Genomic DNA, 26,091 nt, shown 5'->3' with positions numbered 1-26,091 from the left:
ATTGTTTCAAAGGCAAATATAATTTATGCTTCTGTATTCTTACGTTTAAATTTTTTTTTTCAGTTTTTCTAATGTGGCAAATATCAATAAATATAACCACATATACAAATGTTCTTGGGGAACCCAATTTTTTTTTAAGAGTATAAAAATATTGTTAAGGTAAGATGTTTGAGATCTGCTGGGTTAGACCTTTTGACTATGTTGCATATGTTTCATGTGTCTTATATTCTGCATTTTATATCCTTTCCCCCCTCTCTTTGTGGTTCAATCTGGATATTTTCTATTGACTTATCTTCTCCTTTGCTTATGAACTATCTATGGACTTCTTAATTTTAACAGTTGTATTTTTCAGTTCTGGATTTTTTCCCTCAAGTTTTAAAAAACCATATCCAAAGCTTTGGGGAAATTCTCCATTGTTTCTTCTACTTCGTTTATCTTCTCTATTTCTTGTCATATTAATCATAGCCACTTTAAAATCCTTGTCTGATAAATTCAATATCAGGATCATTTGTGAATCTTGATTTTCAGTCATGTGGCCCTCTCTCTCAGCATGTCTGGTTATTATGGACTGAATGGATATAAAAAAAATGTTGTGTAGGTTCTGGATGGTGTTTTCTTCCTTAAGAGCAGGTCTATCTCCCCCCCACCCCCCTTTTTTTAAATGTAAAGCAGATGGTATGGCAGTGACCTCTTAATCTAGTTAGGGACTGAGCTGGCTAAATCTAGGGTATGGCTTTGGCAGGGCTGTGAGGGTCTCTGGTTTATTACTGCCTTGTGGTATAGTCTTTCAGGCATTCCAGAGAGCCTGATGTGATGATTAGGGCCCCTTCCTTCAGGTGGATTCTGAATTCTATTCTTTATATTTTCTACCTTGGAACTACCTGTTTTGCTTCTCTGAGGCCTTTTGCTTGTCTTCTTAGCTTCTTGTCTTGCATAGCTTAAGAATTCAGCAAATGTATTGAGAGAAGATCATAAGAATGTTGTTTTCGTCCCATTTTTTCCTCTCCGTGGTTCTAACCTCTTAAGTCTCTAATTTAAATTTCCTGAGTTCCACAAAACTGTCAAAAGCTAATTTCTCTTAGCTAATTACCTCTTAGTCATAGCTTTCTGCCTGATCCCTTTACTGGGGACTTCAGCCTCTGGTGCACAGATTTGGTAAATGCCTTGAGGGGAAAAAAAAGTGACTGAAAAATGTTGGCTCACTGCTTCTTGTTGCTGCTCTCTTCTTCAGTGTTTTGTTTTCTAAATTTCTTTTTCCTGAGCGGCTCTGTAAGTCAACTGAGGAAGAACATCACAAACAGGTAACAGAAGGCCTGGAGAGGTATCAGTTTAGAGTGAGGCAAAAGAAAGGAGGGCTTTAAGAGAGGTTTTTAGGAAAGGAGAGATTCCAAGAAGAAAATAATGGTAATCTTAGTATACAACCTGGCTTAAGAGTAAAGAATATTTATTTGGTCAAAATAATGCAAATGTTGTTTATTGGTTTTCAAAGACAAAGTATGGGCAATCCGTGAGAAACAATTGATTATAGAACAGAATATAATATGTTATCACCCCTGTCAACATAAAATTCATTTTCTCAGTTGAGGAAGGTAAGAAAAAGAAATAAAGAGAAAGTAAAGGAGATCGAATGCCTCATTTTTCATAGTTGATAAGATAATATGTTGTTAAATACAAGAAATAAAAGCATATATATATTATTTAATTACAAAAGTAATTGTTAAAAAAACTAAAAGTGGTATAAAATATTGAGATTAGAGAAGAGGGAGAAGAATGATATGATATGATGAAGTAAATCTTGATTAATTCTAGCAGGAAGTTGACACTATCTAAAATGGATAAAAAGAAAACAGCAACATTACATTATGTTATTTAAAGATAAGGGCTTACCTCCATAAAATTAAAAATAGAAACATTTAAAAAAGTTCAGGCTCTCTCTGCTTCCACCATCTTGCAATGTAAGACTGCTGGGTCACTGTTGCCACCACCAGATGGACTTTGGACTTCCCAGACTCAGAAACTGTTTTGTTATTCTGCAAGGAAAAATACTTGATTTATACATTAAAATATTGGAGAACCCCCCCCCCCCAAAAAGTTCAAGTTGGTTTTCTCAGGAAAATTGGAAATTCAAGAAGCTCAAGGATACTCAAGCAGGATAAACAGAAGCAACAAAATTATACCAAGGCACTACACAAAGGAATGGCAGCAATTGCTTCAAATATGGGAAGGGGGAAATGGAAATACGTTCTATTCATTAAAAAGAAAGCAGGAAAAGGGGAAATAATTTACATTAATATAATTATCTATGTGATTAGAGTTAAATCTATTATCTTGCTATTTTTTATTTGTCCCATCTGTTCTTTGTCCCTTTATTTCTTTTTTCTTACTTTCCTTAGCTGAATTAGAATAAACAAAGATTTTTTTAGGATTTCATTTTACTCCATTATTGGCTTATTAAGTATACCTTCTTGTTTTTTTTTTTTTTTTTTTTTTGTTGTTGTTGTTGTTGTTGTCTTTTAGTGGTTGCTCTAGGGTATAAGTATGCATTTTTAACTTATCAGAATCTACCTTCAAATGATATCTTGCCTCTTTATGTATAACACAGGATTCTTACAACACTATACTTTCATCTGTCCCATTGACCTTTTAGTCTTTTAATTTTATCACACAATTTTACTTTTACGTATATTATGAATTCCACAATTCATTGTTATTATTTTTGCTTTAAATAGTTAAATTTTATAGAAGTTTAAAAAATAAAAAATTTTATATTTATCCATATATTTACTCTTTCATGTGCTCTTTATTCTTTTGTACAGATACAGATTTTGACCAGATTTTGTTCTTTTTGCCTGAAGGACTTCCTTTAACATTTCTTATAGTGCAGGTCTGTTGGCAGCAAATTCTCTAAAGATTTTGTTTGGCTAAAAAAATCTTTATTTGTTCTTAGTTTTTGAAGGATATGTTTGCTGGATGTAGAATTCTATGTTAAAAGTTTTTCCTTTAGCACTTTAAAGATATCTTTCCATTGTCTTATTGCTCACATAATTTAGATTAGAAGTCTGCAGTCATTCCTTATTTCCATGTGTTTTGTGTGTCCTTCTTCCCCTTTTGTTTGATTTTGCTTTTAAGGTTTTTTTTTTATTTGTTTGTTATTGTTTTCAGCAAATCCAAGAAGCCTTTTCTGACTAATACATTTTCACACTGAACATTCTTTTATTTTGTATTGCTATGTCACTTAAGTGTACAGATTTAAACATTATATTTCTGTACAGGTTTATAGTTACCTTTAATTGTGCTTTTTTGTTTATTTTCTTACTAATTACAGTATGGGTTCCTTCAAAGGGACACATTCTTGTCATTTTCTTTCTAGTAAATTCTCAAAAATACATATTAAATGAGGCTATGGTGGGAAAATGTCCAAACCACTCATAGAGCCAATATTGTTAAATTTTTGAGAAAACAGTTTCTGTTTAGTTTGCTGTGGCCACTTATTTTATTTTATTACTTTAGTCAAATTTCACCTGCCTTTAAAAAGTCTATTTCTTTTAGTTTCGTGTATTTTGAACGTTAAAAGAAAGTTGCCTCCTTTTTTACTCATTCAATAAATAATAAAGTTGCTCCACAGATTGGAGAACTAGAATGTGGTAGTGATATTTCATAGCTTTAGGAGAGTGTCCTAAACATAACCTTTTGGAAAAGGAATTTACTGGAAAGCAATATTTTAACCACAGGTTATTTCTGAAAGAAGTGCGATTTACTTTCCCCATAGTTACCCATTGTAATTTCTTAGTGCCTTCTGTTGAACCAATCATGCATCTCTGTTCAGTAAGATGTCTTTTAACGTGTTAAGCTATCATAATAGTTACATTATTGAAATAGTCTTTTCTCAGCCTTTATTTTATGGTTTGAGTTTTGTTATCATTCATTCTGTTAAACTTTATTTTGATTGCTTTGGGACCATTTTCCCAAATCCATATAGATCAAGGTTGTTTCAGGTTTTATTATTATCTTTCAGAATATTAAAAATAAAATCAATTTAGTTTCACTTATGTAGTTGAACAAATATTTGATTTCTTGGTCAGGTTAAAAGTAAAATAATTGAGTAGAGTGAACACTAAGATGACTCCATGTAGAGACAGTCAATGACAAAAGTGAGGTCTTAGTCTAAGATGATGACCATCACTGAACAAACTGTTTTGGAACATAAAAGTCAGTATAGCAAGACTGACTCTGTGATATTCCAGGGGAGTCTGTTGGGTCTATGATCCAGATCTGGATGCTAACATTTGAAAATGATTTCTTGGTGGAGCATCTGTGACGTTGGAATTATGAATTGTCTTGAAATTTCTTTTCAAGGGAAGGAGCATATGAGAGGGAGCATAAATAAAATATTTTGTTTATAATTTGCTGTAAAGATGATTTATTACAGTTTAATATTAAACAGCTCTAGAGGCCTAAAATTTATCTCACTTGGTTCTAACTGGTGTTTCTTTCTGACACATGGTGTGAATCAACTGTCCTTCCAACTTGAAAGAGCAGAGAGTCCGCTGACGCAACTCCTTTGTTCTGGGGAATTGTTTCCATTGTGCCTTCAAAAGGGAGGGACATTAAAAGCTTTGTCACATGGCAAGTTCTATCCAAGTTGGATGCAGTTGGGGGGCTGGATATTGGCTTAAGGGAGTGAGATTGGTGTGACTTCTATTTCCTGAACTTTTTTTTTTAAGACAACATTAACTTTTTAAAGTCTCTATTTGATTTTATGTGATTAATGGTCCTTCATTCCCCCTTAAAAATTGAAACCAGAAAATCTCAGTTTTATACATTGGTGTTTTCCAGGGTTTTCCTTTCTTAGATCCTGTAGTTGCTTGGGTTTCTGCCCTTCTGCATAGTGAACTTTCTTTTGTGAAAATCTTTTACAAGATTTACCTATTTAACAAAAGGAAACATGGAAATGCAAAGTTGAATGACAAAAATCATTGTTCCAAAAGGTCTCAAAAGACTGAAAAAATGGTCTATAATTGTAATAGCTAGTAAATTATAGATTCAGAATATATCAACTGAGTGTGTATAGCAATATATAAAAATAAAAGATTTTATGTGACTCTAAGCTTAATATGTAGCATGATATGACTGCTAAAACTTCATAAGAATTATTGTTAGGCTGTTTTAATAGAAGCCAAGTAACAAGGTTAAAGGAGATGGGCCCTTTTTTTTTTTTTTAAACTAGTTTGACCATACTTGATTTTAAAATTGCTAACATTTATAAAATACTTTCTGTGTGCCCAGCACTGTTCTGAAACTTTACTTATATAACCCATTTAATCTTCACACAGCAACCGTACGAAGTGGTTGCTATTTTTATCTGTATTTTGCTGATGTGGAAAATGAAATATAGAAAGTATAATAACTTCTAAGTTTAAACCACTAATAAGTAGCAGAGCCAAGACTTGAATCTGGGAAGTCTGGCTTTGAAGCCTGTGCTCTTGACCACTTGGCTATACTGCCTGTTTTGTTACACTTTAAAAAGAGTGGTGACTACTGGAACATGTCCAGAGGGTAAAAACTTGAATTGAAAAGCTGTTTATATGTGGAATAGTCGAATAATTTGAGATTGTTTAGTCTGGAGACGGGAAGAAGGGATCAAGGACTTGTTTTCTGTGGTCCTTTGAGGACAAAAATAGGATAAATTATAGGAAGGCAAGTTTTAGTTTTGTATAAGAACTTTGCAACAGCTGTTGAGATGGGATTGGTTGCTTTGTAGTGAACTTCCTTTTACTAGAGATGTTTCAGCAGAAGCTGGACTAGTATTTAATGGAGATATCTGGAAAAAAAAGTCATGTCTGTGAAATTGGACTGGATCATCTCCGAGGTTCCTTTTTTTCCTGTACATTTCTATATTAATGAAAGATCATTAAAATGGGCTAGTTTATACTGTTCTCAAACAAATGTTTCTTTGAAAAAAGGATGCAATATAGATTCCTAATGGAAATATTGCATCCATGGTATGAGAAGAGGGGGGCCAGATTTATTTTTGTCTAAAACATGAAGCTTTTTTTTATTAGCTTTATAATGTTACTAGGGAGTTCTTTGCATTTCATGTTAGTAGACTAGGAAGCAAAAGAAAGTGGCCTACTTTTCCAGTTTACAAATCAAGTTACTTAGATAATGGATCATCCGTCATAATAACCATTGAGGCTCTTTTCCTCCCCCTGCCGTTTGAGGGGTAATGAAAGAACATAAACTGGTGGGCTTCACAGTAGCAATGGAAAGGATCTAGGAAACTGCTATATCATTTTTCAAATCAAGAATTTCAGGGTGTCAAACATATGTGCGTTTTAAATCCATTTGGAGATCATGACCAATAACAAGAGGAAGTTAGAATATAGGAAATATACTGAATTTTTAAAGTTCTGACAGTGGGATTGCTTTTTGGTTTGTAGGGATAGATTGTAAGAAGAATTTTCATTTTATTTTTTAAATTTTATTTATTTTTAAAATTTATTTTATTTTTCAATAATTGTCAAAAATTAGATGTCTAGTTGCCCTGAAATGTTTGTTTTTGTTTGATGTTTATTTCAATTAATATTTTATTGAGCATTTAGTATGAGCCAGTTACTATGCTAGACTCTTTTAAATGCATTTTCTTTTTTCAATTATAAAAGCAATACACGTTTATTTAAATAAAAAATAAAGTAATAGAAAAGTAGAAAGAAAAAAGTCACAGTTGCACTATCCAAACACTGCAATTTATATTATCTTGGTGTTTTTCTTTCTGTTCTTTATTTTATTTTTCTAGAGATATGAATTAAAATATTTGGACATGATTACCTTCATATTGAATGTATGTGTATGGTTTTATATCCTGTTTTTTTTTTTTTTTTTTTTTTTTTTTGCCTCACCTTCCCTCTTGTTCTTCTATTCCTCTTTCCCATCTTACTTTTCCTTTCCCTCATCCTTTTCCTTTCATTTTATTTTCCTTGATATAATTGTGGCAACCTGGGAAAGATAAATGTTCTGTGTGCTGGCCATGTGAGAAAGGTCGCTTCATGTGCAAAATGATGATAATAATAAGTACTCCAGTAGGATTATTTTTGAGGAATAAGTGAGTAGTATATGTGAAATGTTTAACAGAGGGCTTGGCACATATTTTAAAAATGCTTACCTTTAGTATTACTTTATAATTTTGAGCTGGATTTATCCTTTAATGGTCTGGGTGATATTGATATAGTAAGATTGCCTAGATTAAATTGCTGGAGGGTTAAATAATTGTTTGCTACTTTTCTGTGCTTTTCATATGAGTTGGTGCTGTAAATAACTTTCTGCTCATGTTCTTGAGCTGTCATTACAAACTCAGACATACACATCAGAATATTTTTCAGAAGCGTGATCAGGTATAAATTGACTTAGCTCTTCCACATGATGTTTAGTAGGATTTCTCTATAAACCTGTATGATAACCATTTAATAAATAGAACACTTAATCCAGGTCAAAATACAGTAATGAAAATTTGCTAAATAACAGGCATTGTCCTTTGCTCACCTCTCTATGACTGTATATTACAGTGTCTAGAATTGGCATGGTACAAGAGTCCTTGATACAGAGTCCTTGGCTACTTTTATGTCCTACCAAATACAAATCTTTAACAGACTCCATCCCCAGCCCCCCATTTAAGAAAAGACTTTGCCAGCAAATTTTTTTTTGTTCCTTAAGAGTTAACTTGGTAATTTAGAGTATATAACCATGATGTTTGGGAGCTATCTAACTGTTTCCATTATTGCAGCCTGATTGTTCATGGTTTAATCATCAGTAGTTAAGAAGGAAAGCAAAAAATGGCTCCAGGCTGCACAGGCCCATAAAATTTTCCCACCTGGAAGCAATTTTTTCTAAAAGCCCTTAGGGACTGCTGTCACCCTCCCCCTTTTATTGGCAACAAGGGCAAGAAACACCAGTTCTTTTTAGAGCCAGGTCTCTGGCAGTTTAATCATCTTTCTCCTAGCTTCCAGAGAAGGTTAGAGGAGAGCTAGGGAAATAACAAATTATTCCCAGACACTACTCTCCTCCTGCAGTAGATTTCCTTGAACCTTCTAAGTTCCTTCTTTCCTTCCTGTTTCTTTTTCTATTTAGCATTTTAACTGAAGTACAAATTGTTTGCATTGCTAGAACTTGATTTACTTTTTAGTAAGAATGTTTATTATTAACCATAGTGCTTGTTTTGGGGGAAAGCTTTAAATGTTGAAACATTTTTGGGCACTACTTTAGGCTCTTTGTCACTTTATAAGGCCTTATCTGTAGAATACAGGCATTGTTACAGGAATCAACTCTCAAGGAACTCGGAGTCCTGTAGGGAAGATAGGCATGTAAAATCATTACTGTATAGAGTGTTCAGTGTAGTACCTTTTTAAAGATATGAACAAATAAACATTTCAGGGCAAAAGGATATCAACTCTGCCTTCTACCAGTGAATGTCATTAGTGGTGGTACCCATTCATTTCTAGGCCCATTACGCTAATGTAACTTCAGGATAACACCAGGCATTTGTTCAAGAACTTTAAGGCAAAACATGATGGTAAAACTTCTGGTGAAATTTACCTCAAGCCACACCTGGTTTCATAGGTTCAAGGCAAGTTCAGATTTGTACAATGTCAACATATGGGCCAGGTGGTAAATGGTGATACCATAGCTGTTAAGGAATAGCTCTTAACCTATGTCCTTATCCCACATCACTCCTTATCAAGGATAGGGCTAGGTGCTTCAACAGATTTTCTCCTTCAAAATATATTTTAAGATATATTCCTTAAAAAACTAGACTATTACATGAAGTTGGCCTCTTTTGGGAAAAGATGCCCGATATTGGCATATCAGTAAGTAGGAGAAAAAATAGCCTGTACTTTGAATCTTCAAAGAATGGACTCACAATCTTGTTTGGTGTAAGTGCCTCTAGAGAGAGCAAGCTTAAACTCCTCATAATTGGTTTCGTTTTATGAACAGTTTCTTAGGTTCTGCCTTGGTTTAGGAGGGGAGCTTCTGTATCAGGTTATATAGTAGTAGTATTAAGTAGGAAGGTTTTTTTTAGAAGAGTTGAGTTTTGAGCTGAATCTTGAAAGGTGAGTAGGAATTTGCCAGATAGTGATAGTAAGGAGATTCCATGCAGAGGGAGTACATACAACACTCAAGGAACTTCAAGTAGAGTTGTAGAGTGAATTGTGAGGAGTATTCAGAGATAAAGCTGGACAAAGACAGGTCTTATATACTGTGCTAGGGACTTTGGACTTGATCCTGAGGCAGGACTTAATTCTGAAGTTGTGTGTGTGTGTGTATGTCTCAGTCTCATGATCAAGGTTTCATTTTAAAAAGATTATTATCAAAGAAGTATTGAAGATAGATTGTTAGGGAAATTAGAGGGTGGAGGAGTGAAAACAGTTGTTATAAGAGAGATAATGAGTATCAGTAGAGAAAAGTACAGAACACCCCCCCCCCAAAAAAAAAGTGTTGATGGAATAGCATTCCTGGAGTGGAGGAAAAATGAGATGAGTTTTTAGAGAATAGGATTAGTTTTACATCGAGGTGGGGTACCTATTCCATTGAGATAGGAAGAAACAAATGTAGATAGATGGAGATGTAGGTAGACTTGTATATTGGAATGCAGGAAGTTAAGAAGATTCATGCCTAATCTTCTATTTTCTGTATGAAATAGGTGACAGCATCATTTGTAGTGAATGAAAGTTACAGGATTGGATTCTCCATGTCTCTCTCTCTCTCTTTTTATCTTTTGACTCTCTGTGCTACATTTTGTATGTTTTGTATATACCTCCTAGTTAAATATTATCCCCTCCTATTTTTTAAGTTTCAAATATCAGTTAGTCTAGTTTTTGTTCTAAAAGTTCTATATTTCATTTACAGTTTGTCTATTCATTTTTGGTAGTTTTTTTCTTTTTATGGTAATTCCCTCTTATATTCCTCTAAACATATTACACATTTATTTTTAATTTACACACATTAATTTTTAAGCCTTTGCAAGTTTGATTCTATTTGTGTCTCTTCTGATTCCTGTGTGTTTTATGATTTTTGATATTTAAGTTCTAGCTCAAAGGAATATTATTTGTGAGAATTCTTAGAATTATGGGTTAAGGTGTATTCCTCCAGAGAAGATTGTCTTTGTTTCAGTAAGTTATTTGGGGGTAGTAACAACCAGACTGGGAGTACTTTTAAAATAAATTTTCAGTTTCAGATTTGTCAGACCACACAGATAGTGCCGGCAGTATGAATATGGGCCTCCATTCTGTGAGAAGGCCAGCTTGTGGTTTCAAATTATTATGGAAGTTTTCTCCCCTGCCCCACCCAGAGGCAACACCTTATAGGCAAGTTTCCTTACAGTCTACCTTTATGGGAAGTGTTTTATTACTTTATCTTTCACTAAGTATATAGCCCTTGAGTATCTTGGCTTTCTTCATTTGGAGGCTTCTGATTTGACTCCCCACCTTGTGTGGGCCATAGGCTTTGTCTCCTGTTCTCTTTATGGCTACAAAATAGAAGCATTAAGTTGTAGGTAATTGGCAAAATCTGGATTCCTGTTCCTGCTTTGTTTTAGCCTCTGGAGATTTTTCTTCTTCTTTTTTCCTGCTTAGCCGTGCACTAAAGATTTAGAAATGTAAGCCTGCATTTTTAGGATTTTAATAGTATAAATGTTTTTCAAGGTATATCCAATCTTACTTATTTTTCATGGAACTTCATCCTATTTTGTGTACTTTTTTCTTTGTCACATTTTAGGTTGGAAACTATTCTGATACCTTGTACACATCCCCCTTCAGGATCTTCATTGCTTATAGACTTAAAGAGTTTTAAATTGTGGTCACTTTTAGCCATGGGGTGTCAATAAACACCCCTTATGGATGAAATTGGACCAGGAGTTGAATGTGATAGTAGATCTGGTTGTTTCTCAGAAATTAGAAAAATATATGTGTGTAATGTATATGTAGATGTGTATCACACACATATACACACACACACATAGCATAAACACTATATATATATTTATATGTATCTATACATGTATGCAGGTACATTCATATATATAGTATACACAACATACTCATCTACAAATGAGGTCACTTACATTTATTAGAGTTGAGTCAGTGATTCTAGGAAACTTGGCTGATCTATTTTCTTAAGCCCGCATTAAGTTTACATGCGTAAGTAGACCAAGACGATTCACTGCAGTGTTTCCACCATATTAGTGTTACCATTGGCTTGTTTTTCTCTATTAAGAGCTTTATGATCTCTGTCATTGGAACCATAATAATAATTTTAAATGTGGAGACTCTGAAGTGTTTCAACAATTAATATACATGTACAGTTTCTTAATGTTTATATATCTCTTCAGAGTAATTATTTAACTAAATACTTAATATCTTTTGTAAAGCGCCTTGAAGAATTTTACCAACATATCCTAGATTCAGACTCATTATGGTGGTGGTAGATATTAAGTGATCCGGTAGTTTCATTTAGCTCTAACATTGCACGTTTAAGTGTTAAACTTGACACTTTGAATTCTATACAGTAAGACTAATCTACCAAGTGTATTGTAATCCTGTGTATACATACCACCTGTATTACTACTCTGCTTTCCCAGGTTAGATTCAATGGGTATCACGAGGCTATAGAAGTACTCTTTTATTTCTTATCTTATAATTGGCAGCAACGTCTGTGATCCAACTACGGGCTGCCAGATTTCATAACCACCTCTGAAGGATGCAATGGAATAAATCTTTTTGCACTTAACACAAATTGATACAAAGGACAAAATGAAGCCACTAACATATCCTCTTGTGCCTTTGTATTTTCAGTTACTGATGATGATTAATTGTTCTAACAGTGTGACATTATCATGGCTGTAGTTATGGCCGTCTCTATATCCTTAATTTAGAGTTTCCTTGCTTTCATTAGTTTATTTCCTAACAGTCTGTTGTTGATTTGACTGATGTTTTGTGACAACTTCCCCTTCTCCACTTTCCTGTGGTATTTAACCAAAACCAGGTTTTTAGTAGGCCCTTTTTCTAGGTGCCAATAGCATTCTTTCGGTTGCGTGAGCTGTCTTGGTGAAGCCAGTTTGATATCTTAGTATCTGCAAGGGTGGAAAATGATTTGAATGTCTTTGATCTCCTGTGGCAGTACAAAAATATTTGGGTTAGTATCAGCTTAGAATTCATTAATTAATAAATGCTTCTCCTGCCATTGATGATGATATACATTGAACTACTTCATCTTTATGCACGTAGAGAATCCAAATTATAGTACTAAGGTCTGAATTAAATTGATAGACTAACTGAAGTAAGGAGAAGGGACTTTAAACTCTTTTTGACCTCCTGTAGTTTCTCTGTCAACATCATGCTCAAATCTGTTTTTCCACTTTATTTTTAACTTTTGGAATAAACAAAAATACTAATGATGGTTTTATGGAGCTTAATGAGAAGAAAATGTTTGAGAACTAAAACCATGACAGAAGTTAAAAACCATATATATGAAAAAGAAAAGACCAGAATAAACTCTGGAAATTTTTCTTGAATTAATTAAAAACAAAAAAACAAAATGTTCAGTCCTTTGTATCTTGAAGTTCTCTCTCATTCTGCAAACATCCCAACAGATATGCTTTGTATGATGTGATGTTCTTTTGCATCCACCTTTCAAACAATCAGAAATTCACATCAGTTAGCCTCCTACCCTTCCTTCTTTCTCTGTCTTCAGCATACATCGAGGACCTCCTCCTTGCCATACTTTGCTAGTAGGTGGAGATAAAATGGGTAAGACAGTCTTTGCCCACTAGGATAACATTCTCGTATGGGGAGATTGACAAGTGAATGGGCAATCAGAATATAGTTTAATACATTCTGTGATGGTGGTAATCACAAAGGAGGAGTGTATAACAAAATCTCTGTGATTAGGGATCGTTTCCCAGAAGAAGTAAGGTACAAGCTGAGATTTGAAGGGTGAATGGTTGTTATTCTTAACTAAACTGGAAGAAAAGGGAGAAGAAAAATCTAGGTTTGAGGAGGGGATTCCTTAGCAATGTGTAGACTCTGATTTGCTTTTGGTTGTTTCTTTGATTTGCCTGCTACCTTTGAAAGCTGAACAATGTTTTATCACGTAGGATACTTTCTTTTCCAAGTAGCAGAATATTGAGAGAAAGTGGCCTAAAAAATAGGAAATTTATTAAGTCCTATAACATGAAGTCTGGAAATAGGGCTGTTCTGGGATAGCTTTACTGTAAAGGACCCAGATGTTTTCCATCTTTTTCCTTTGCCATACTCAGATTTTTGGCAGTATCTCCTCTCCTCTCTGAAACACCGTACTTTCACAAGCAATGTCCAAAGTAGGAAAAGCAGTTTCTTTGTTTTGCATCCTTCAGGAAAGAAAGCTTTTTTTCTTGGTCCCTCACTGCCAGATTTCCCTTTGCTTTTCATTGGTGAGAGTTGTGTCATGTGCCCTCACATTAACTGGTCACTGACAAGGGGAATGGAGTTACCATGATTGGTTTACAGACTAATTAGTATTTATCCCTGTGGTAGGGTGGGAAGGTGAAATATCTCAATGAATTGGGACTCTCCAATGGAAAGAAGTGAATGCTGTTGTGTAGGCACAATTAATAGGCAAATGATTCATCTTGAAGTAGAAGTTTGTTTCTCTCTCTCCTCTTTTAAACGTTTTAGCTTTGTGTCGGGCTTCATATTGCATTAGCTTTTTCTAATCATGTTTTCACTGGGAGTCAGGCCCAGATGTATCAATAACAACCAATGTCATTTAGATTAAGGCATTTAACTTTTCTTGGCCTCAGTTTCCTTGAGTGTACAATGAGAACTTTGTATTCCCAGTCTACAACTCTAATGTGTTGGGGACCCACGTGACTTGCTTGCTTTCCTTGCTGAAACAGGAGATAGACTGATGTAATAGAGAGGACACTTTTTAGCTGTGTGAACTTGGCAAGTTACTTCATTTTCTTGGGTTTCAGGGTCCTTATTTTTTAATTTTTTTGGCTGCTGGCTTGTACAGGGATCTGAACACTTGACCTTGGTGTTATCAGCACCACACTCTAACCAAGTGCAGGGTTGTCATTTTAAAAATGGGAATAATGTCTAATTTATAAGGTGCATAGGATTTAAATGCAATAGCATAATCCTCATAACATTATTTTTTTCCTTTTCTTTTGACAAACAGATTTGAGCTGATGTAGGCTCTAAGCAAGTGATATAATCCTGTAGTGGTTCATTACAGGGGAATGGTAAATATTTGTTGACTAGAATTTCTCAAGTGCCAATTTAAGTAAGTTAAAAATCTCTCTCTTAATGTGCACATGAAATCTAAGTGGGAGAGGGATACAGTACCATTATAATGTTTAGAAGTATCCTAGATACAGACACTAGGATAAATATTTTACTTTTTACAAAAACCTATGGCTTATTTGTGGGGTGTTTGGAAATCAGATCCCAGAGGGTGGCATTTATTTAGATGAATCAAAATTTAGGCTATAAAAAGTTATTGTTAATTTCCAAGCATTTCTTCTTGTTTGCTTTTTACTATGTATAATTAAACCAGTGGTGCAGTTTATGCCATAGATAGTCTTATTTAACTGTGATGCACCTGAATATGTCAAAAGCATATGACTTTGTTCTTAAGATTCTGCTTTATAATAGAAATAGAAATTTAAACGTTACAATACCTGTTATGTTATTTAATAATTAGCTATATAAGTCTTTGGCCAACAAATATTATAGAATATAGTTTTTAGATTTTTAAGAGTCCGTTTTACTTGGCCACCTCAAGTTCAAGTTTCAAGGAATGTTAGAAATGGGCTGTCACTAGATGGCAGTCTTTCTCTATGTGTTCAGAAAAAAGCATAAACTTGGTTTAAGTACTTTGTTGACTACCAATACTAGTTAGCTTCAGTAGATCTCTGACTTTTTCAGAGTTTAAGACTTGTTTAATTTTGTTTTTAGCCTTTTATATTTGATAGGTATGTTGGCTAACAATTAGTTATGCTAAGATATGCTTGAAATGCTGATTCAAGGTGAACTGTTAGGTAGTGATCAGTCTACAATTGCCTTTTCCTGCAGTAGAAAATTTGAAACAAAACCTTTAAATCAGTGGTTTTTAACTGATTACCAGATGGAAACAATGGATCATTTTCCCTTAAAAATACATGTATGTACGTCTGCCTAAAAACACAACATCCACATAGAATCTGGGAATCATGGATTTATGGATTTCTTGAAGCATACCCACGGAACACACATCTGTTAAATATAGTTCACATTCTTTGTTTTAAATAAATGCATTTTATACCTGAATTTTTTAAATCTCAGGATACTCTGGGGATCCACTGTAAACCTTACATGTTATTCAATGTCATAATTAAAGAGAAAATTAGAATCATAAGTGTCCTAAGATAGGAGAAACAGGTGTGGGGTAGTGATAAGGAGGTAGAAAATTCATTAACTTGTTTTGAACTACTATGTATTTACACTGTTCCGAAAATGTATGATTTTTACATTATTGACTGTATTTGAAAGTAGAGGTCAACTGTAGAAACAAAGCTAAGCTAGTATTCAGAGAATTTGTAATTGATTGCTTCCTATTTCCTAAATGAGAAAGCTTGAGGGTCAGAGAGATTGACTGAATTGGCCAGAGTCATAGCTAGTTAATTACAACTAAAATCCACACTTTCTTTCCTTTATTTTTTTTTTTTATTTTTTTTATTTTTTTTGTGACCGGCACTCAGCCAGTGAGTGCACCAGTCATTCCTATATAGGATCCGAACCCGCGGCGGGAGCGTTGCTGCGCTCCTAGCGCAGCACGCTACCGAGTGCGCCACGGGCTCGGCCCTCTTTCCTTTATTTTTAATTTCTGTTTTTTTTTTAAATAGGAAGTTCAGGAGTTTAGGGGCACATTATTAATATAAGTTCTGAATTTCTAATTTTAGGATTTTCTTCTCCCTGAGGTTGTCTTTTGTGATGTTAATATAGCTCTTTGGAGGGAAAAAACAAAAAGGTTTAACTAGTAGAAGGAACTAGACTTGCTACCTAACTTAGAAGGATTGCTGAGTCAGGATGTACTGAATTTGAAACCAAGAGATTGTCTAATATTGAATAATATCAGCTTATGCTATTGAGATAAATGGACTTTTCAGTGATTCTTTCCATTCTCCAAATGGCAAGGAATGTGGGTGTCTTTATATGGAAACTTTTCTTATCTTTTTCTTTGAAAGGGGAAAAGTTAAGCTTGTTTGAGGTTAGTTGAAATGTCAATGGTAGATTCTGTTTTGTTTATTCCAAATAGTTCCTTCAGGCAAGTGGTTGTTCTACAGTTGTCTTACTTGTCAAAACAGGGATTGTTTATAATTTATTTGATGATTTCCCTTTTTTTCAAAATAAGAAAAATGAATCTAGACTGCTCTGTCTTTTCGGAAGTAAGTGTTCAGGATTCTTACTGGAAGCCAAACATGTATATATTTGTCTATGGTTACTGCTAAATTTTGGGCAGTGGGGCCGACCCTGTGGCTCACTTGTGAGAGTGCAGTGCTGGGAGAGCCACGGCCGCGGGTTCGGATCCTATATAGGGATGGCCGGTGTGCTCACTGGCTGAGCGCGGTGCGGACGACACCAAGCCAAGGGTTATGATCCCCTTACAGGTCCCAGAAAAAAAGAAGAAATTTTGGGCAGTGGAATTGACCTGCTGGGTAGAGTGTGTTTTCTGATCCAGAGGAGCAGGGTAGTGATCCAGTACCTACAAATGATTATAGAACCAGAAAATGCTGGCAATGAACAAATGTGTATTTGTTGAACAAAAGTCAGAGATTGAAGAGGTCTTAGAGATGGTGTTAATCATTCTTTAGTCATGTCCATCACTATTCTTGAGGTACAGTGATGAATATGACAGACAAAGTTCTTGTCTTTGAACTTATAATCTAGTTGGGGTGGGTTGGGGGGTGCGATAAACAAACCATGTACGATGATGAAGGGGAGATTGTTCAAAGATATAGGGGGTGAGCATTACTAGCATAAGAACATTAAAACAAAATCCTCGAAGCAGGAACAGATGAAAAAAGAAAAGCCAGTGTAGCTGGAGCACAGAGGATAGAGGGGCCTTGAGGGTGAATACTAGAGAAAAGAGAGAAATGAGGTTAGAGAAATAATCAGAGGCTAGATTATGTAGGGCCTTATATGCCATGGTAAAGATTCAAGATTTTTATTATTTTTGTAAAAGGAAGCCATTGGAGAGATTTAAGTAGGGGAATACATCTGAATTATTATTTTAAAAAGATTGTTTTAACTGCCATATGGAGTGTCTGCATTGAGGCAAAGGATTGGGGAGGTGGGGAGAGAAGAATGGAGACTGTTAGGAGGCTGTGCGTTGTTCCAGTGTGGTGGTGATTTGCACGAGTGTTTTAGTGGGAATGGTGGGATGTGGTCAATTTTAAGACATGTGTTTTAGATGTTGAGTTGTCAGGACTTATTAGTAGATTGGATGGAGTATAAGAAGATGTATTAGTCTGTTTTCTGTTGCATATGGTAGAATACCTGAAACTAGGTAATTTATGAAGAAATGAAATTTATATCTTATGGTTTTGGAGGTTGGGAAGTCCAAGGTCCAGGGGGTACATCTGGTGAAGGGACTTCTTGGAGGGGGCTCTGTACAGAGTCCTGTGGCAACACATGGTATCTATCACATGGCGAGAATGGCAAGAGCTAGTGAGTTAATGTGTTCACTTGCTGTCCTTAAAAAGCCATCAGAACCACTCCTTGATAACCCATTAAACTGTTAACCCATTACTCCATGAATGGGTTAATCCATTCATGAGGGCACAGTCCTTAACTATCCAATCACCTCTTAAAGGCTTTGCCTTTCAAATACTATTATTGGATTTCCCATCCTCTTAACATTGTTACAATGGGTGTCAGGTTTCAATAAATTTTGGGGACTTTCAATTCACAGCAGATGGAAAGAGATTAGGAATGATTCCTGGAATTTTGGTTTGGGCAATTAGATAGTGCCATTAACTTTGATGAGATGGGTGGCTGGGTGGGAAATTTGGGGAGGAAAAGATTTGGGAGTGGAGATAGGTTGGTAATAAATGATTTTTTTTCCCTGTGTTAAATTTGAGATTGCTTTTAAAAATTCAGTTGGAGTTGTTAAATAGTAGCTGGATATTTGAGTGTAATGCTCAGGGAAGTGCTCTGGATTGTAGGTATAGATTAGGAAGTCAGTATTGTGTAGATGATATATTATTTTATTTTATTTTAAAATTTATTTATTTATATTTTATTTATGTTTATATATTTATTTATATTTATATTTATTTATTTTAACATTTTGTTTATTTAAAATTTATTTTATTAATGTGTTTTATACATTTTAATGGGATAGAGGTTGTTGTTTCAATACATGCATTTGTATATGGTCTAATGAGAACAGTTAGCATATCCATCACCTAAACATTTATCACTTCTTTCTGATTATAACGTTCACAATCCTCTTTTCTGCCTATCTTGAAATGTGCAATACAATGTTGTTAGCTATAGTCAGTCACTCTAGAGCACCAGAACTTATTCAATTTATTCTTCCTATTTAACTGTAACTTTGTAATTTTATACCTATTGACCAACCCGTTGACCCCATTCTCACTCCCCCTTCCTCCTTCCCTTTTCCCTTCCCAACCTCTGGTAACCACTATTCTACTCTCTTTTTCTACGAGAACAACTTTTTAAGATTTTACATATGAGTGAGATCATCTGGTGTTTGTCTTCTGTGCCTAGCTTACTTCATTTAATATAATGGCTTGTAGGTTCATCCATGTTGCCTCAAATTGCAGGATTTTGTTCTCTCTTTCTCTCTCTTTTTATTACAGTAAATATATATGTATATATATTAAGATAAGGTTTGGCATTTTAACCATTTTTAAACATACAGTTCTTTGGAATTGATCACATTCCCAGTGATATGTGACCATCACTTCTATTTCCAAAACGTTTTCATCATCCTAAATGTAAACTCTGTACCCATTAAACAATAATTTCCCATTATTTTTTCCCCGTTTTTGGTAACCTCTAATCTACTTCTTTCTCTGAAAATTTTTTTTCTTTTTCTTTTTTCTTAATTGACCCATGATAATTGTATACATTTATGGAGTACAGTGTGATATTTGGGTATGTTTATACAGTGATTGCAACAGGGTAATTAGCATATCCACCACCTTAAACGTTTGTCACGTCTTTGTGTTGGGAAGGTTCAAAATCCTCTCTACTAGCTACTTGAAGTTGTATAGTAATTTATTGTTGACTGTAGTGTCTCTACAGTCCTGTAAAACACTAGACCTTATTCTTCCTATCTTGCTGCAATTTTGTATCCATTGATCACCCTCTCCCCATTTCCCCTCCTCCTTCCTCTTACCAGTCTCTAGTAACAACTATTCTACTCCTACTTCTATGAGATCAACTTTTTTAGCTTCCATATGTGAGTGAGAACATGTGGTATTTCTCTTGCTGTGCCTGGCTTATTTCACAACATAATTTTCTCCAAGTTCATCCATGTTGCTGCAAATGGCAGAATTTCATTATTTTTAATGACTGAGTAATATTCCATTGTGTATATATACCATATTTTCTTTATCCACTCTAGAGTTGCATTTTAAAGCCACGAGATTTGATGTCACTGCTTGGTGAGAGAGCATAGATGCAGAAGAGAGGAGGTTTTAGGAATATTCAGAAATGTAACAGAGGAGGAGGAGCCAAGAAAGATTGAGAAGACATGTCAATGAAAGATTAAAAACCATGTTAGAATGATATTATTAAAATCTATAGAAGAGTGTTGACAGGAAGAGTGAATATTAATTAAACCATAGCAAATGCTGCTATTAGGTGGAGTAAAATGAATATAGTCTAGTAAGTCAAGCAAGTAGAAAGGAGTTTTGCTGGGAAGGGAAGCAGAGAAGCAAGATGGTAGCTGGAAGGGGATGTGTAGTTAAGGGCAGATTTTTAAAAGTCATGTTTGTATACCCATGAGAGTGATCCAGCAAAGAGAAAAAAATATGATGCCGAGGAGGGAAAAAGGGGAATAGTTGTAGGAGTAAGTTCTTGAGACAACACGGATTGACTTTGGATAAGAGCTTAGAACACTTCTTCCATTGTTACAGGACAGTGAACAGAGTGGGAGTTATAGATGTAAGTAGGTGGGTTGATTTTAGTGGGGGAAGAGGAGATATTTCTATTTTTTTTTTTTTTTCTGTGAAGTATGTAGTAAGGCCATCAACTGAGAGTGAGGGGGTGAACATTTAAGCAGAGGTGAACATTTAAAGTTCCCACACAAAGATATTTTGGAGATTGCAAAGTGATTTTTTTTTTTTTTGAGGGAGAGTGAGGGTATAGTAATAATAGAATTATTTAGTAGTATTGAGTGCTTAATTTAGATTTATAGTTATATACCCATACTCAGTCTAGACAGCACAGCTATGTGATTTTTCTCTAGCAGTGTTCAGTTTCTTGGGTGTAGTCAAGGAGTAATTGGATAGTTGGGATTAACCAAAATTGAGTTTCTCTATACTAGTTAAATTGAGAAAGAAAGTTACAAGGAAGTTGTAGCTTTCATTTTATGGTGAGAATTCTGTGATGAATGCTGTCAAACATTCATATATTTTTAAATGAATGAGAAAGCAAAATTTTAGATATTCTTAGACAACACTCATATAACCTTTAGACAATGTTAATACAATTGGATTACTTTGTGGTTTATGCACCCAAGATATCTAATTTCCAAAGAAATTTGCTTCTGGGTTTGTAATTCTATTTTTCCTTCTTAGAAGTAACTTCATGCTATTTTTTTTAAAGGTCTGTTTATGATGGGGAGGAACATGGACGATTCATGGAGAAGCTTGAAACTCGCATCCGCAATCATGACCGAGAAATAGAAAAAATGTGCAACTTTCATTACCAGGGCTTTGTGGATTCTATAACTGAACTGCTGAAAGTGAGAGGAGAAGCCCAGAAACTCAAAGTAAGCATACTTACTCTAAGAGACACTTGTTTCTTTGTCCCATGCTGGGGTTAGCATTAAAGAAGTAGGGTCTGTCTACATTGCAGGTCACATATTTGTAGTAAAGATTTTTGTGTAGTGAGAAAGGAATTTTAACTGAAATCTAGGTAATTGAGATTATGGCTCTTTAGCTAAAAAGAACACCCTTTGAAGCTAGAATTTAATTGGGATAACAAAGCAAAACCAGTGATTAGTAACTGTTTCTTTTAAACAGAAACTCAGTTTGACACTTCATATCACTTGCTTCCTTGTTGGATTAAAGCTATCACTGTAGGATGACAAAATCTCAGGGCATCGCTAACATTTAAATTCTAATGGGGGTGTAATGATCTTATGTTCTAATGGAATGAACGAACCTACTGTTCATATGGAGAAAGAACAGTGGATATTTGAGCAGCATTATCATGCACATCTTGAGGTTATGCATTCGCTGTGGCCCTATAATCTTGATCTAAATGTTTAAGTGTCCTTGTGCACAGCACCATCCCTCACAAAACCAGTTACATTTGCCTCTTAGGTCTAATTTTGCAGGTTTAATAATTTTACAGCATGTATTTTTATCCCAATATCTAATTCTTAATGATTTATTTAAAACTGCAGCATGGAACCTAGGCCAAAGGAAAAAAATTAGTGGTAGTTGTGGAGGGTCTTTAACCAAAGCATGCTGGTTCTTTCTTGATGTGACAGATTCAGGTTCAGGAAGAAGGCTAGTTACATTGGTCTGGTCCCTGGCATAACAAATTCATTTGGATAACTGACTTTTCTTATTGATCTTAAATCTAACTACTCACTAAACTCTTTAGTTATTTCCAATAATTTATTGTAATTTTTTTTGAGTTTTCTATGTACACTCCTCATATGATCTGTAGATAATAACAGTTTTATTTTCTTCTTTCAAGTCCTTATACTTTAAATTTTTTTAAAATTAAAATTTGTATTAAAGTCCTAAAAGGATTTTTCTGGGCATGGAATTAACTTGACAGCGAGTGTAAAATTCGTCTAAAAGAATACATTGGTAAGAAAAGCAAAGAAACAATTTTATGGGGAGTATTATGTGATATACGGTATGTACCTTATTATCTTTATAAAATTTCCAGAATTCCTAGGTCCAAACACATTGGGTCCCAAGGTTTTGAAAAAGTGTTTATGGACTTGTACACAGTATCCAACCATCTTAAGAAATACAGTATTTCCAACACAATTAAGTCTCTCTTGTACCACTCTCAGTTGCTTTCTCCACCCCAGAGGTAAAAGGTATTTTGATTTGTTATTAATGTTCTGTAATGCTTAACTATTTTAATTTAAAGTAAGTTAGATTCCTTCTTCATTCAACATACTAAAATTAATTTTAAAGGAGCTGAAGAGTTAAATGTATAAAATAAAAGCATAAAGGAACTAGTGGAAAGTGTAGATGAATATTTATATGACTATAGGAGTGGGGAAAAATTCCTACACAAGAAAGAAAACACTGATAAGATATAATGACATTAAAATGAAAGAACCTTTTTTCTACATACTAATTAAAAATTAAAAGACAAATAATAAGTCAAAAATATTTACAAATTCATATGGCAGCTGTTTGGCATCCTTAATATATAAAGATTCTTTACAAGTTAATAGGAAAAATATGAACATTCTAATAGTAAATTGAGAAATACACATTAACATATAGTTTATGTAAGAAGAAATACAGGGAGCTCTACAATTTAGAAACAATTAAAGGAATGAAAATTTAAACAATAAGGTGCCACTTAAAATAACAAAGGTAAAAAAATGATAATATTTGCGACTGGTGATGATACAGAAGTGGGATTGCCTGGTTGGAGTCTAGTTTGGTACAGCCTTTGAGGAGAGCAAATTTATTAATACTTAAAATATTTATCAATACTTAAAACTCTTATTTTAAGGTTGTAGGTGCATATATAAGAATATTCATATGATTTTTTAATAATAGTTAAAATTTAAAAATGTCCCTAAAAATCATTTAATAGAGTATTACTAAGAGAAATTATGGTACATCCATTTGGAAGAATAAACTACAATATATTGTAGAATGATATTTGACATAGGAAAGTATTAGAAATGTTTGCTTAATGTATAAAGCAGATTAAAAAGTATGAACAATGTGATCCTATTTTTTATAAACTAAATATGCACATTCTTTATATGTAAATAAATAAGCATTAAAAATGATTGGAAAACTGTACACCAAAATGTTTTCAATTATCTCTGGATAATAGATAATTTAAATATTTTGTTAGTGTCTTTTCTTTGTATTGTAAGTTTCCTGCAGTTTCAAGTGGAAATTTTGAATGTCAGAAAATTAAGTATTGTAATGTACACACTAAAACATAATTTTTATTCAATGTGGGAAAATAAGTAAGTTAGTTTAAATCTAGGTAAAAAACGACGAAGACCTAAAACTAAGGAGATGGCAAGGAAGGAGCAAATTGCAGAGATGCTTATGAGATAAAGTATCTCTGGAATAGAGCCCATGACTCCCAGGTTTCTGGTTTGGGGGACTCAGTACTTTGTAGTTTTAATCACTCATTTGTGGAATAAAATGAGGAGGGCCAGAATCTTATGAAAAGTTCAGATCCTTTCCCTAAAAAATGTATGCATGTATGAGAAAATAAATTGAGAACAATTTTAAATGACTTCAGAGAGAAGCCCTGAGAGAAGAGTAATTCCTCTAGGTTGTGCTTTCCATCCTCTTTATTGTCATGGCACAAACAGAAAGTGATATTTGAGTGGTGGGCACATAGGGATAAACTAAAAGGGATTTGGCAGAATATGGGGCTTGATGAAAAGAATCTTTACATTTTCTTTATGCATTATAATAAGAAAAATGAGATATAGAGGATTAGGACATATTAAGAATAGATATAAGTTTTCCAAAAAACTCTTTATCACTTTAAAATGGGAAACTTGAACTTGCTAACATGAAATAACTTTTTAAATATTCAGTTTTATGCTTAAAATTACTACATGGAAATGTGATAAAGACTTTTAAAATATGACCTCTTTGAATTCTTCATAGGCACTATTCAAGAGAACCTTTTTTCAGAAGTAGCTGATAAAAAAATTTAACTATGTATTGCCATTCAAAATGTCCACCATTTGAGATTATATTAAAGAATCTTAGTGCTTTTTAAAATGTATTGGTCCAAACATTTGTAATACTGAAATTTTGGGGGCTGATTAGCCTCAAATGGACAAAAGTATCTGAAATGTGTGAAAACAAAGATATAGGGGTTCCTGCCAGGAGCTGTGTGTGTATTTGTTCTCACCCAGCCTTCCAGCTTCCCTTCTTCATCTTGGACTGTTCTTTTCTATGCTTCTTGGACACCTGTATCCCGAACTTCTGTCATAGCTCCTTGGGACCCTGATCCATTATGGGCAGGAGGGTGCTCTGTCTCTGGTTCTTGTAGTGGTCATGTGGTGGAATACCTTCTTGGCAGGGTAGTACTGAATATTGCCCATAATACTCACCAATTTCTGTTTGATTTTCATCTTCTCTTCCTTTTACTTTCCTCCCCTTCCTTCAAATTGCTTCAAAATGCAAATTCTTTCAAAATTGCTCAAGATGCCCCTGAAGGAATGCCTGAAGTGAAGGCTACCAGTTCAGGGTTTTTGGCTCCTTCAGGCTCCACCTGGTTACTCTGGGGGCTGAGGGGATTAATGTCTAGCAGCACACTTGGGAGGCTCTGCCCTAGGAGGATCCATTTGACCTAGATTAAGAACCTATGAAATGTAGAGTTTACTGAACTCTAGAAAAGAGTTTAGAAAGTGGAAAAGGTTAAGTATTAAGTACTGTCTATATACTTTTTTAATCTAGCAATGAAAAGAAACTATGTTGTCTAGGATGCCCATTATTTTTCATTAGCAGCATGCATATATATATACACATACATACTTTGGGGGTGTGTGTGTGTGTACATATATATATGTGTGTGTGTGTTTATGTATGTATGCATATACACACACTCATTTATGTTCTTTGAATCAAAAGAAGTAGCATCCTAGACAGTCAGTATAGTTTCTTTTTGTTTTGTATTGAAATAGTTATTATCTTTCTTACCAGAAGCATTGATTAGGTTCCTATGGATATGTTTTACAACCATCGTTTGCGTGAAATCAATTTAGTGGGCCTTGATCAGTATTTTTAACAAAAACTAAAATTAAATAGGATTGAGTAGAAAATAAAAGTGTATTACATGTAGTAAGGATAAACATAGTTTCTTGAAAATTGTGTATATGTATATGTGTGTGTTCTCTATATTTGTGTACTGAGTTGCAATGGAAAATGTATTTTTTACAACGAGTTTGAGGTAAAAAAAAAAAAAAAAAGTGGGAAATTGTGTCCTCATAAGGTAAATAAGGCTACTCTAGTAGAGAAATGATGCTGAATTTAGGATTATTTATGGAGGATTGAATTTTAGATCTCCAGCTTAGGATTTAAAAATCTAATTTATTATTGAATAACTACTGTGAGGGGGATAGCACTATCACTCAGGGCAACCCTTTTTTATTCACAGTCCTTGAAAGCTTTTTCTTATTTTGAGCTGAATCCTGTTTTCTTGTAATATCCATTTATGGTTTGAGTAATAAGTTCTATTTTTGGGGAACCACCTTTTTTCTGATAGCTCTTCATATATGTGAAGGGCAGCTGTTGTTCAGGCATGGTGTATTGTGTATAGGGTCCTGGTATATTGTATATGTCTCCAAATGAGTATTTTTCCCCTGCGTGGGCTAAAAATTTCTTCATTTTTCATGTGGTATATGAATCTGAACCTATTCACATCTAATCGTGCTTCAACTTGTCAGTGGCAACATGGCAAATGAATATAATAATGTAATTTTCATGGTATGGTCTTACAACCATACCATCTCAATTACTCTATAACTTCTCTCTCTTTTTTTTTTTTGGCAGCTGGCCAGTGCAGGGACAAACCCTGGACCTTGATGTTATCAGCACCCTTCTCTAACCACCTGAGCTAACTGGCCAGCCGTCAT

At 34.3% G+C, this 26,091-nt stretch overlaps 1 protein-coding gene across 3 annotated transcripts in view; it reads left to right on the top strand.

Moving 5' to 3' along the window:
• EXOC6B (exocyst complex component 6B) overlaps positions 1-26,091 on the top strand; it is a 765,574-nt gene that overhangs the window by 83,664 nt on the left and 655,819 nt on the right. For all 3 annotated transcript variants that reach the window (XM_063078345.1, XM_063078346.1, XM_063078344.1), the window contains exon 2: positions 20,871-21,036. In XM_063078345.1, the coding sequence (XP_062934415.1) occupies positions 20,871-21,036 (166 nt within the window). The remainder of the gene's footprint in view (positions 1-20,870; positions 21,037-26,091) is intronic.

Source organism: Cynocephalus volans, chromosome 14, assembly GCF_027409185.1.
Source record: "Cynocephalus volans isolate mCynVol1 chromosome 14, mCynVol1.pri, whole genome shotgun sequence".
NCBI lineage: Eukaryota > Metazoa > Chordata > Mammalia > Dermoptera > Cynocephalidae > Cynocephalus > Cynocephalus volans.
The sequence above is the reverse complement of the archived record's forward strand: the minus strand, read 5'-3'. Positions and strand labels throughout refer to the sequence as shown.